Genomic DNA, 14,595 nt, shown 5'->3' with positions numbered 1-14,595 from the left:
ATATGAACTTCAATGCCTATAACCAAAAATATCACTACCTGATTCTTTGCAGAACAAATAAATGTGTCAACCCCTCAACACATCAAGTTGCCATTTAATGTTGCCAATAATGCCATATTGTCTCCTGACCAAGTCTTTCTTTTCTTTCCCTTCCCCCCCCCTTCCCCTTCCACTTCTCTCTCTTCTCTCTTCCCTTAACTCTCGGGAAAAAAAATATTTTACTTCACAAAAAAAATTAAAAATGAATGGAAAATCTCTATTGCTTAAAGTCAAGGATCTAGCTTAGTAGCTTGTGTCAGTCTCTAGGTTTGATTCCCTACATCCCCCTACCCCCCAAAATCCCACTGTTACTCTTTAGAGAATAACACGATAAATCACATTTTCTCTAAAAATATTTATACTTCAACTTCTTATTCGGAGCTGGGGGGACACTCCTGGCAATGCTCAGGGGCAACTCCTGACAATGCTCAAGGAGACTTACAGTGCTAAAGATGAAATGTGAATCTTCACAAAATACCTGGGGCAAAGCATGTGCTCCAGCCCTTTTAGCATTCTCACCTCAATTTCACTTTGAATAATATTTTTGCTGATAACTAAACACTGCAGATAGTATATGAATACTAGGTTGTTATGTTTTTCCATGAGTTGCTATTTTTTCTTTCAATAACTTGGCTGGGCACAAACTATAGAGTTGTCAGAAAGTTGGTTTTGTTTCTCTGTGCGCCCCCCCGCCCCCCACCAATTTTATCTTGGATTTGGGGAGACCCCTCTCTTAGCCTCCATGTGTTTAGTAATAAGATAATGTGTTTAGTAATAAGCCGACTACTAACTATATCATCATTCCCCTGTATGTAATGTGTCATATTTTCTTTAGCTGCTTTAAAGATTCTCTTTATTTCTGGAATTTAGCAGTTTGCAGACTGTGATTTTCTTTTGTATTTATTCTGCTAGAGGTCACCAGTCTTAGATTTCTAACCCAATGCTTTTTTATAAAACACTGAAAGTTTCCAGCCACCGTTGGTTTTTTGTTTGTTTGTTTGAATATTTTTCTATCTTTTACTCTCTCTCTCTCAAAAGCATTCCAACTAAGATATGCAAATATATATATATAATAATAGTTGGGCAATTGATTGCTCCCAAAGGTTTTCGTCTTTCAAAAGGACAAAAATCTGGACCAGAGAGGAATTTAGGGTTAAAATGTTAGCCCTGGGGCTAAAGTGATACACAGCAGGTAGGGCATTTGTCTTGCACGTGACCAAGCTGGGTTCAATTCCCAGCATCCCATATGTTCCCCCGAGCACCGCCAGGAGTAATTCCTGAGTGAAGAGCCATGAGTAACTCCTAGGCATCGCCTGGTGTGACCCAAAAAACAAAAAAAAATAAAAGTCTGCTTTGCATGCAGCCAATACTGACTTATAGGAAGGACTGCATTTTGTTCACACGTAGGTGGTATCTAAGTTCCCCAAAATGTAAAGATAGTCTTTGGCTTGGCCAGGATTCTGGATTAGCAGAAGCTCATTGAAAGATATTTTGATTCTTCCTAACTTACTCAAATGGAAAATTTCTTCCCTATCGAAGGTAGCCTGCTTGTCAAACTATAAAAATCAAAAAGTCTGTGTTTTAAAATGAAGAATCCTTAAGACTCACTCTGACTTCTTCAGGATATTTCTTAAAATTCTGAAATAAATCAATTTCTTTTTTTTTTTTAGCCTAAGCGCAGAAATGACCTATTTAAGTTGACAAGCATTATAATTCAGTTTTCCACCACAAGATGTATGTATGCACAGGCATAAAAGACTCTCATTCAGAGAAGTAGTTAAGTGGCAAATCTCATTTCACTATGCTTTGCAACCGCTATTTCCTATTTGGTTTCAACTATTTTTCTGCCAATTCCCCTAAATTCTTCAGTGCGTATTCCTATCAGTCAAGTTTAAGAAGAAGAATCTATTTCAACTTTGTGTTTTAGCCCTCAGCATAGAGTTAATTCCAGGTGGTCTTACATCCCACACTGGTTTGCCAGTCCTTAACTTTGTTCTCTGAGAATTTTAGCCAGTATGAATGTGATATTTAACCTATAACAGTGTTAAAGTGCAAAAAGCCACAAAGCTACAATTTTTACCTTCTGGTTTATTTACTTTTTAAAAAATTAATTTTTGTCCTTTGGGATCCTGTGTTTAATTTTTTTCTAATGCTTTCTAATACTTCATAAATAAACTTTTTCAAGGTTTAATCAGTATTCTCTGTAGGAGGATTCTTTTTTGTTTGGTTTTGATTATGCTATACAGGGATATGCTCAGGGCTTACTTCTGGCTCTACACTGAGGTAATACTCATGGCAGGTTCAATTTGGGATGCTGGGAATTGAACTTGGGTCAGCCAGATACAGAGGCAAGCAGCTTACCCACTCTACAATCTCTCTGGCCTCTGTAGGAAACTTCTTTGATCTTCCCTATCATTATTACCAAAAGTTTATAACTGCCTATTATTAAAAAAAAATAGCTCCCAAATTTAAATTGGAAAATTTGGATTTCAAAATTTTTATCAATAGAACTATAGCAGAAAATGGGATAAACTACCAAAAATAATAAAAATACCCCAAAAAATATATAAAAGAACTCCAATTTAAACAAATGAATGAAGAAATGAATCAACTTGTGACACCAAGCTAATGTTCAGTTTTCTCATGTAGTCTAACATGAAATTGTTGCCTTCTTATTTCAGGCATACATACTAAGTCAGAGTATAGTCGGGTCTGGTTGGGGTCGTCAGGCTAAGATTCATGAAAATTAACAAAGCAAACAAATCACTTGAATTATTTATTAATTAATCTTAAATCATAAAAAGATTAAAATAATATTCCATGAATTAAAGTATTTAGAAAAATAACAAACAATAAGGACCTTTCAGAAATAATAGCAATAATTAAAAGTAACATTTAAGGACATCTTCTATAAATTACTTACCTTTGTACTTTCTAAAATGAAAAAATATCATTAAGAATATTTTTCAAACTACTCTGCACCTTTTTGTATCAAGACAGCAAAAGTGAACGTAACTGGAAAAAAATCTGTAACGTTTGTTTTTAGAAATTTCACACATATTTCCCTATTAGTAATTAAATACATTTCCATAAAATTTTAACCACAGAACTGTAAAATTAGAAAACTAAATCTGTGGCAATGTGTTAAAAAACTCAGAAATTAATATTAGTAATTTAGTTCTATTATATGCGAACTGCAGTTAGATTTTGAGTGTTCAGAAAATTCTGAATTCCTTTATTCTTATTATATATTAATAGCCAAATCACTATAATCTTACAACAGGCCAAGAACACACTTTCATGCAGACTAAGCATAACAAAGAAAAAGAGGAAATGGAGACCAAGGGCATCTTAAACACCAATTTTTTACCCCCAGCTTTCAGGTCACACCTGGTGGTGTTGAGAGCTTTGATTGCTAGGAGGCCATGCCTTTTAAAGACTGAACCCAGGCTTCCCACATGCAAGACATGTATTCGGCCCTTTCAGCTATCAATCTGGCCCCATACCAATTGTTTTTTCAATATTCTATATGATTCTCTCTGTGCTTTAAATCAAAACATGAGTATGCTTTTTTATGTTGTTTTTTTTTTCTCTCCCTTTGCTCTAAATTAGACACAGGAAAGTCTGACAGGAAGACTACAATCAAACTAAGTGAACTTACCAATGTTACACGAAAGCAACATTGTAGAATGTTGAAATTACAATACATGCAAGCATAAAAATCTGCCAGGATTAAAAAGGGGCAGAGGAAACTCAAACATTGTTGGATGTTAATTCTCTTAGTTGAAGTGATGATTTCACAGGTGCAGTATAAAAACTTACTAAACTGTATGCTTTGCATGCAGTCTATTACCTCATTTAGATCTCAATGCTTTATAAAAAGAAAATCAGCATGAAAAAAATTATTTTTATTCACCACTTGGTTACTTCAAAAGCAAAATTAGAAACTAATTCAGAGTCTCAAGCCACATATGATTAACTCAAGGATCATAGGCAAATGTGATACCCACTCAAATAAAAGGAGTTAGTACATCAACAAGAACTAAAGTCTCGAAGGAAATGAAGTATCCTAAGATTGACTAGTCAAAGATTTTGAAGGTCACACTGCCTATGCAATTTATGCCCCACCCTGGTGTAAACAGAATGCTCCTGGTTTCCATTTCCAAGTGGATAGCTGATGAGACAGAGAATCAGGATTTGCAGCCTTACTGTACTTCTCTTCCTTGCACCTCTGCAGAATCTCTAAGCTTCTCTGGTGGACAGGGTGATGGAGAAAGCTAAAACTATCCGAACTTTTCAAATTTGTACATGGCGCTGAATCATCATTTCCTTAGGAAGCAAAAAAAAAAAAAAAAAAGACGACAAAAATAATGGAGAAAAGAAAAAGACATTATTTAAGCCCAAACCAATGAAGAGACTCAAGAACAATGCTGCCAACTATCTGAATACATGAAATACATCAAGTAATAATAGCTTAATGTAAGCAATTTTCAACTAATTGAGGAAATAATATAAAATAAGAAAAATTAAATATCCTTTTGAAAAATTAAAGCATCCTTTTCAGTACCGAATATTATTAGTATTATAAACAATAGTTATCATTTAATAAGAAAAGTTAAGAAAAATCTGCATGATCTTTTAAAGAACAAATTTTATCAGTTCTGAAATAAACTTAGTATATAGTTGGCAACAATGCAAAGAATACTGATGAAATCCCAAAGATATTCAAAATCCATTTTTTTCCATAAATGCGGCAATTAATCACACTTGTAGGAATTCCAACAAGTGTGTCACTGTTGAAAGAGAAGAAAGCACCAGAGCAAGAAAACCCATTAACACATCCCTACCCATAAATATAAAAAAGGGAGTGCGTCTTGGGAAGATCAGTTATCTCACCCCATTTTTTAGTAAAGTGAGAGTCACTTAGCAACTTGTAGGAAAAGCATATGTGAAAAACTATCAAAGACCCAGATCAGTGCTACTGAAATAGCGAGTCACAGTTGAAGAGGAGCTCTGGGCGGTTAGGACTATAAATAGTAGCAGTAAACGAATTTAAAGAGAATGCAGCGGGGTAGAAAGATAGTGCAGGGCTTAAGGCTCCTGCTCTTCATGTTGCTGACCTGGTCTGATCCCTGGTATCATAAAGTCCCCAATTCCTAGGTATAGTCCTGGAGGACAAGCAGCACTGTATTCTCTGACACTAGCATTAAATCCCTGGCCCAATTAATCAGGCATTGCCAGGAGGGGCCCCCAGTCCTGCTGGAGACCACAGTACAACCCCAACACCTCAATACTCCCCAAAATTAATACTGATTTTCCAGGTCTGAAGGAAGTGGTATGTCATGTACTCAAGAACACATGTCTATAGAGTACTGACACTACATTCATGTACATCTGCTGTTTAAAAAATAAAAGTGAATAATTAAAAGTTAATAAAATAAGACAAATTTGGGGCTGGAGTGATAGCACAGCGGGTAGGGTGTTTGCCTTGCACGCGGCCGACCCGGGTTCGAATCCCAGCATCCCATATGGTCCCCTGAGCACCGCCAGGGGTGATTCCTGAGTGCATGAGCCAGGAGAGACCCCTGTGCATCGCCGGGTGTGACCCAAAAAGCAAAAAAAAAAAAAAAAGACAAATTAAGCAAAACATAAAAATAAAACTCCATTAGAGCATATTTGCTACTTAACTATAAATGAGAGACCATTATGAGTATTCTCAAGCAGATCATTTTAAAAGTTAAAGACAATCATTCCAAGAGTTTTGCAAAGTATCCTTCTATGCAATTGTAATAATTCCTTCAACTGGATTTCTTGCAGATAATGGGCTTCTAATTTAACCAAGATGGAATCTTATAACACCAGATAACAATATATGCAAAAATAACAGGACTTAAGACAACATATGTGAAGTATTTTCTTACCCAAAGAAAGATAAAAATACTCTCTAATTTATCTAATATAGAAAATCCAAAATTTCAAAAAGTTGCAATCAATAACACTTCTTACTCAAAAAATAATTCAGAGAAAAGTATGTTATTTGTATTGTTATCAATAACCCCACCTCACTCCCTGCCTATCAGGCTGCCTGAAGACAAAGTGCCTAGATATCAAACTAGACTGCACCTGGTTAGCTGGAGACAACAAATTATGATGGGGTAATTATTTTTGTTTTGATGTTTTCTGCGTAACACCTAGGTATACTAAAAACTTTTGTTCAGTTTTTAGTAGTGTAGACTCACAATACTAATCTTTTAAGGTACAATTCAGGAGTATCTCTTCAATTATGTTACCATACCACATGTGCCACCAAAGTACCAGCAATTCTTCACAAAAAAACACTGGAAACACTCTACCTATTGCTCCTTTTGTTTCCAAAAAAATTAATTTTCCTTATTATAAAAAATTAATCTAAACCCCACAAATTAATATTACTCTTTTCCCCTCATTTAAATAATAAAAATCTCCCAAATGTATTGATTTATTTGAAATATCAAAAATGAATTCAAAGTTTTACTGTTAGTACACATGCCAAAAGCTATGTACATGTGGAAGTTCTGAAAGCTTAATTGTGTTCTACAGCACTTTTTTTTCCTGTGAAGAAATTTTAAGCAATTACATACAAAATAGAAAATTTCCACTATGCAACAATGGTCTACCTCTGGGTAGATCTCTACAAGATCAATTTATAGTTACTCACAAAGAAAGAGAAAACAGAATGGGAAAATTGGGATCAAAAGAAACAATATGCACAAAAAAAAAAAGAAAGAAACAATACGCAGGAGGAAAACTGGGTACACTGATGGAAGATGTACAGTGATGAAGGGACTTCTTACTCAAAAAATAACTCAGAGAAAAGTATGTTATTTGCATTGTTATCAATAACCCCACCTTACTGTGTGTCTGTGTGCAGGAACTGTGTGACTGAAACCCAATCATTAGCAATTCTATAACTGTATATCTTAGTGATTCAATACAAAGGGGGTGGGGGAGATACAAATGTATGGTGGGGCTGGAGAGATAATACAGCAAACAGGGCACTTGTCTTTGATCCAGCCAATCTGGGTTTGATACCCGGCATCCCATATGGTCCCCCAGAGCACTGCCAGGAGTAGTTCCTAAGTGCACAGCTAGGAGTAACTCCTGAGCACCACCAGATATGCCCCCCCCCCAAAAGAACAAATGTATGATGAAAAGAGAAATAGAATTTCAATGAAAAACAAGGCAGTATATATTTCTGATGAATTTCAACAGGATTCAGCAAAGAAAACATAAAGGTGGCAAAAACATGTTCATCACCATTTACCAGGGAAATGCAAAATAGAATGACAATGAGACAACACCTCACAACTATGATGATAGCTAGTACCTAAAAGACCAACAAATGCTGGTGAAGTGTAAAGAAAAAGGAACCCTCACACATTATTGGAGGGAACGTAAACTGATTCAGCCCCCACTGAAAATTGTGTGGAGATTTTGCATATTTCTAAAATCAGACCTATTACCTTATTTAACAATTCCACTTCTATCTATCCCAAGAAAAAAATAATACTCATTTGAAAACATACACATCCATATTCATTGCCATTCTATTTACAACAGTCAAGATAAAGGAAAAATCTGGTGATGGTTGAAGGCCACTCTTAGCAACTCTCAGCCCGATGTGCAGGCCCAGTGGTTCAGTTTTAGGGACTAGTAATACGGTGCTGCTCAGGCAGAGGGATTCCAGGACCCATCAGGTCTGATGGGAAATACTCAGTGTTATCAAGTCTCTTAGATGCCTGGGACTGAACTTAGACCCTCACACATGTAATCTGAGTTATCTCCTGCATACCATCCCTAAAATTCATAGGAAAGCCTTACTATATATCAGTTGTTTTAAACTCATTACTCCTATATGCATTTATTAATAAAAATGTACCAGTACAAGTATTATACATCCACTTGTCAATCAGTTAAATTTAGCTTGTAAACTGAATTGAATTTGCCTAGTTTGTTACATGTAAAACACAAACAAACATTAATACATGATAAGAAAACAATAAAATTGTTTCTACTTCTTGTGGGAAACAAAAAGGCAAAAAAAATACAAGATGAAGCATGACAGAATACTAGTATCTGGTGCTTACCGGTTTTTCTCTGTATGTGTCTTTTCCCAGCATCTCTGAAAGCAATCACGGCTCTGAAAAAAGCTCGAAGCACTGCCCATCGGAAAACAGCTACGGGATCAATTCCAATCATTCCAGAGATAAATGCACTCTTGCTACTTCTCAGAAGAGCTACAATATCTGGACGCATATGATCTGTATTTTTTTCTCGAAAATCCTACATTAAAAAGTATCATTATTTTGAAAATCTGTCAAACCAAGGTGATAACAGAAATGACAAAAGTGATACCTTAAATAATGTACTATTCAGTCCTAAATCAATTGTTGTCACTAACACATTTAAATTAGAATAAATATCCACAGTTTTACTGTTAAATATTGGACAGGGAGAAGCTCTCTAAAGGGGCATCACATGAAATGACAAGAGAACTGAGTAATACAAAGGAGTAAGACATGAGGATCACAAACAATATTGCAAGCTAAGGTACTAACTAAAGGTGGTGATAAGTAGAACAGTTAGCAAAGCAGTAAAATCAGGGTCTGAATAAATTTTGTTTTTGTTTGAGAATCACACTCAGTAGTGTTCGGACTTACTTCTGGCTCTATACTCAGGGATCATTTCTGTTTTTCAACTATCCTTTTTCTAATATATACATCTAGTTATAAAGCACTGCTTTAGGGGCTGGAGCGATAGCACAGCGGGTAGGGCGTTTGCCTTGCACACAGCCAACCCGGGTTCAAATCCCAGCATCCCATATGGTCCCCTGAGCACCGCCAGGAGTAATTCCTGAGTGTAGAGCCAGGAATAACCCCTGTGCATCGCCAGGTGTGACCCAAAAAGCTAAAAAAAATAAATAAAAAGAAAGCACTGCTTTAAATGCATCTGCAAATTTTGATACTGTTGTACTTTCATGAACATTCACTTTGAGTATTTACTGTTTTACTGTTTTAACTGAGCTAGCGTGGTTTGGGGCATGGGAGGGAGGTCCTGGAGGTGGGCACGAGTGTGGACTCCACCAATGCTGAGGGCCACCAAGACTATATATTCCTAGGAACAGAACTCAGAGACCTGTGTATGCCACCCATACACTCTAGCCCTTTGAGCAATTTCTTACCTCAGTCCCTTAGCTGTGTTGTTTTTAATTATGGATTATTTAGAAGAAATTTGCTCTATTTCTAAATACCCAGGGCTAGTCATGTTATGCCAGAATATCACTCAGTGATTTTTCAATTTATAATGATTGTGCTTGCTTACTGTTACTGAGATGTGTGTGTGTATATATATATATATGTATATACATATACACATATATAAAATTTATATGATAGTAATATTAGTATAATTCTACTTCTGCTCATTTTTTAGTCTATGTGTATTCAATTGAAGTCATTAGGTACATGTAATTTTGTGAAAGTTTCTTCCAGTTAAACATGTATTCTTCATGTTTGTATTGTTATAAGTGTCCATTTAACTCAAAAAAAAAATTCTTGCCTTGCAGTCTAGTTTGTCAGACAGTTAAGCCAGCTGTCTTTTATAGTTAGGGTTTACATGGGATATCTTTCCTATCTTCTTTTACTTTCATTCCATTTGATAACATGGATTAGTATTCACAAAAACAAATAATGACTCCATTTCTCTGAAATTTATCACCAAAAAAAAAAAAACCCAAAAACTAAGGATAACTAAAACTTAGGATAGTGGTGACCTCTAGTGGGGAAGATTGAGCTAAGGAGGAAATTAAAGAATCCTAACACCAGATTTTGTACATACACCTACTACTATGTGATTTATAGAGCTCAAGAATTTGCTTCCATTTTAAACTGTACTATTTTAAAGTGCTGATATGTAATATAAATAATGTACATTTATCATGCACAAGTGACAATTTGTTATATTTACATATTTCAATATTACCATCTTAGCATTAGCTTTCACAGGCCACTTGACTATCATTTCTTTTTGTTGTAAGAACATTTAAGATGTAGTCTCTATTAACTTTGAGGGATAGGTAACTATGATCCTAAAATTGGCTTTTATCCCCAGAAGTTACTTTTTTTCCAAATGCAAGTGTCTATCCTTTAAGTAATATTTTAAATCCTCTATTCTTCAGTCCCGAGTAAGTCTAAATCTTGAATTTGAGGGTCACATCTGGCTATGCTCAGGAAACCAAAAACGGACCCCAGAGATCAAACCCAGGTCAGAGGCATGCAAAACAAGCACCCTACCTAGTGTACTATCATTCCAGCTCCAACTCTGTTATTCTTTGTTTTTTTTTTTTTAATTTAACAGTGTGAGGTACAGTAACAAAGCTTTCATGCGTGAGTTTCGATCATACAGTCATCCAACGCCATCCCTTCACCAGTGCTCATTAACTACCACCAAAATCCCCCGTAACCCCCCTCACCCCATTTCACATCCCGCCGGCCCCAGTCTGTGTGGCAGACAATTTGCATAATACTCTCTTTCTCTACTTTACTTACCTTCAATATTTTGAGACCAGACCCACCACCACTCATACCTGCCAAAAAGGCAATGCTAGACAATGTGTTTTGTATTGTTTGTTATGGATGCAATATAATGTCACGTGGCTGCAAGAGTTGCCATGCGCTTTAGGAATTCTAAAATTTTAATAATTAGGGTCTGAAGAGGTCACTGCAACAAGTTGCTCAGGACCGAGGTTCGTTTGTGTGTCTCTGGATCCTAGCTGTGTGGGCGCTTAAGTAGATGGCGGCTTGGTATGGCATCTTCTCAGAGCCCTGGGGTGGGGGAATGGAGGACTGCCCACTCCTCCCCAGTCCTGTGAGGCCTGGCATTTGGTGCCACTGTGACTTGTAACTGGAGCTTATCGCTGGCGTCTAGAAAACGGTGCCCGCCGAAGTTCCTAGGGGGTAGGTGGAGGGAAGGCACCTACCCCTGTCTGGAGCAGCCTTGCGAAAACGGCCTATTGCAAAGTTCAGGGCCATTTCTATCTCTGCAGCAACTCATATTATTCTTTTTTCTTTTTGCTTTTTGGGTCACACACGGCGATGCACAGGAGTTACTCCTGGCTTTGCACTCAGGAATTATTCTGGCGGTGCTCAGGGGACCATATGGGGTGCTAGGATTCAAACCCAGGTCGGCCGAGTGCAAGGCAAATGCCCTACCCACTATGCTATCAATCCAGCCCCAACTCACATTATTCTTAATGATTGTTTTAAAAGTGCTCTTCGTGTCGAATTTCAGAACCTTAACCTTATCCACTAGATCTACAAAGAAGTCTCTTATTCAATCAAGAACTCATCAGTAAGATTTTTAAATATACCTTCTAAAATACATCTCATAACCATGTAAATGTCCTACATCTCTACAGAGCCTCAATTTAACGTTTTACCTCTGCTATATGAAAATACTACCTAAATGATCTCCTAGCTTCTACACTCTTATTCGGCTATTTCTTCTCTCTAAAGTAAGGAAAAGCAGTCCTTAAAAAATATACAAAACACCAAAAACAAAAAAATTACACAAACACCACATTTAAAATCTTTTCATGGCTCTCCTTCCTTCAATTACAACCAAGCTCCCTTAACTTTACCTAGAAGACTGGAAGAAATAACTTTCCATTCATTTCATGCCACTATCTCCCTTGCTCTATAACCCATAACTAGATTATAATTATTGCTATAATCTAGTAGCACTGTCCTGTTCTTAATTATTTCATTATACACTTTCCATCTCATGGACTGGAACAGTAGTTATCAACTGGCCCATATATTGGTTTATCATCTCACCTCTTCATTAAGGAGACACTTCAGGGTCAATTTTGAAAATTTACGTTTTTTAGAGAGCTATTCTTCAATCTACACAGTAAATATTCAGTATTTTACTACTTTCTCTCATAGAATACTTCATTTTTACATGGCAAACAGCTACATCTATTTATATGAACATGTATATATCCATACCTACTCTCTCTCTCTCTCTCTCTCTCTCTCTCTCTCTCTTTCTCGCGCGTGCGCGCTCACACACACACATATACACACACACACACACCACACACACACAATCACACAATCACACATATTCACATACTGGGAAAGTGCCTTAAATGCTGGTTTAAATAACAAAGTGTTTGAAGATTAAAGGGCTCACCAGTGATAAACAAGAAATGGACAAAATTATGGAGATTCCTTTCTACAAAAATTAAGCTTCAGGGGCTGGAGCGATAGCACAGCGGGTAGGGCATTTGCCTTGCACGTGGCCGACCCGGGATCTAATCCCAGCATCCCATATGGTCCCCTGAGTACCGCCAGGGGTAATTCCTGAGTGAAGAGCCAGGAGTAACCCCTGTGCATTGCCGGGTGTGACCCAAAAACCAAAAAAAAAAAAAAAATTAAGCTTCAAAACATTCATTAAGAAGGGGAGCTTGGTGGGGCTGGAGCGATAGTACAGCAGGTATTTGCCTTACACGCAGCCGGGTTTGATTCCGAGCATCCCAAATGGTCCCCTGAGCACCACCTGGAGTAATTCCTGAGTGCAGAGCGAGGAGTAACCCCTGAGCATCACTAGGTGTGACCCAAAAAGAAAAAAAAAAAAAGCAGGGGAGCTCGGACTATTTACAATAGCCAGAATCTGGAAAAAACCTGAGTGCTTAAGAACAGATGACTGGTTAAAGAAACTTTGGTACATCTACACAATGGAATACTATGCAGCTGTTAGAAAAGATAAAACCATGAAATTTGCATATAAGTAGATCAACATGGAGAGTATCAGCTAAGCGAAATGAGTCAGAAAGAGTGGGACAGACACAGAATGACTGTACCCATTTGTGGAATATAAAGTAACATAATAGGAGAATAAGACCTAAGGACAGTAGAGATAAGGGCCAGGAGGATTGATTGACTCACGGCTTGGAAGCTGATCTCATGTGCTGGAGGAAAGGCAAGTGGGATGGAGAAGAGACCACTAAGTAAATGATGGCTAGAGGGACCACTCAGGATGGTAGATGCATGCTGAAAGTAGACTATGGACCAAACATGATGACTGCTTGGTGCCTATATTGCAAACCATACACCCAAAAGGAAAGAGAGACTAAGATGGAATGTGTCTGCCACAGAGGCAGGATGTGGGAAAGGGTGGGGTTGGTGGGAGGGACACTGGGAACATTTGTGGTAGATACTGGGCACTGGTGGAAGAATGGGTACTCGAACATAGTTTGATTGAAACGTAATCACAAAAATTTGTAAGTCTGTAACTGTATCTCACAGTGACTCATTAAAATTAAAAATATGTATTATATATACATATATATATATACATATATATGCAAGAAGGGGAGTTCGGGGCTGAAATGACAGTACACAAGTAGGGCATTTGCCTTGCACGCGGCCAACCCGGGTTCGATTCCCAGCACCCCATATGGTCGCCTGAACACTGCCAAGAGTAATTCCTGAGTGCAAAGCCAGGAGGAGTCAACCCTTGTGCATCGCCAGGTGTAACCCAAAAAAAAAAAAAAAGAAGATAAGCTCACAAACACTAATGGTGCACGAAAACACAAACCTTTTATAGGTTCATAGAGAATACAGAGAAGACAAAAATGTCAAATGATATGAACTAATGGATTTCATATATAGCTATTACTATTAGTTCTTTTATATCTGAAACAATTATTAAGTTAAACTTCCACCTTCAAATTTATCTTCGGGAGGAATTCAACAAAAACATCACCTAAGTTAGTAATAGAGTGAAAAAACTTTATAATTTTATAAATGTCCCCAAATGTGAGTTTCCACAACGACATGATGGGGAAAGTCATAGAGTTAAAAACATGCCCTCTGCCCTAAATATATATTCAATGAAAAATTTACTGACCTTTACCCCATATTTAACTTTCCCAGCATAATGTTTTATGATAAAAGCAGGCTCCATCACAGCTGGAAATTCAATGTATGAATTTTCTTCATGTTGATGCTTAAACTTGTCTAGCAATGTTTGATTTGTAGCCTGTGGGAAGCTGAATTAAAAACAAAAAAATAGTAAGAGAGATGCAGCAATAAATATGGACTTAAAAACATTATAATCATAATGATATCTTACATATTAAGCAACCTTCAGACTTTTAACATACCATGTGGTGTGATTCTCATAACTAAAGTAATACAAGGATTTATATTCATATTTTATAAATGAGGTGGTAGGGCGTTTGCCTTTCACATGGCCAACCTGGGTTCGATTCCTCCGCCCCTCTCAGAGAGCCCGGCAAGCTACTGGGAGTAGCTTGCCCACACGGCTGAGCCTGGCAAGCTCCCTGTGGCGTATTCGATATGCCATAAACAGTAACAAGTCTCAAATGGAGAAGTTACTGGTGCCCGCTCGAGCAAATTGATGAGCAATGGGATGACAGTGACAGTGATTTTATAAATGAGATATCAAAAATTGTGATTTGCCTGGGACAGAGGATGTGGTACAGTAGTG

At 37.2% G+C, this 14,595-nt stretch overlaps 1 protein-coding gene across 5 annotated transcripts in view; it reads right to left on the bottom strand.

Annotated features, from left to right (window-relative positions):
- The window catches only part of MYO9A (myosin IXA), a 228,476-nt gene that overhangs the window by 100,738 nt on the left and 113,143 nt on the right, over nucleotides 1-14,595 (bottom strand). For all 5 annotated transcript variants that reach the window (XM_055132922.1, XM_055132923.1, XM_055132924.1 and 2 more), the window contains exons 13-15: nucleotides 13,993-14,134; nucleotides 8,166-8,361; nucleotides 4,249-4,368 (exon numbers count right to left, since the gene is read on the bottom strand). In XM_055132922.1, the coding sequence (XP_054988897.1) occupies nucleotides 4,249-4,368; nucleotides 8,166-8,361; nucleotides 13,993-14,134 (458 nt within the window). The remainder of the gene's footprint in view (nucleotides 1-4,248; nucleotides 4,369-8,165; nucleotides 8,362-13,992; nucleotides 14,135-14,595) is intronic.

The sequence above is a fragment of the Sorex araneus genome, chromosome 3, assembly GCF_027595985.1.
Source record: "Sorex araneus isolate mSorAra2 chromosome 3, mSorAra2.pri, whole genome shotgun sequence".
In the NCBI taxonomy this organism is placed as follows: Eukaryota; Metazoa; Chordata; class Mammalia; order Eulipotyphla; family Soricidae; genus Sorex; species Sorex araneus.
This window is presented reverse-complemented; position numbering and strand designations above follow the sequence as displayed.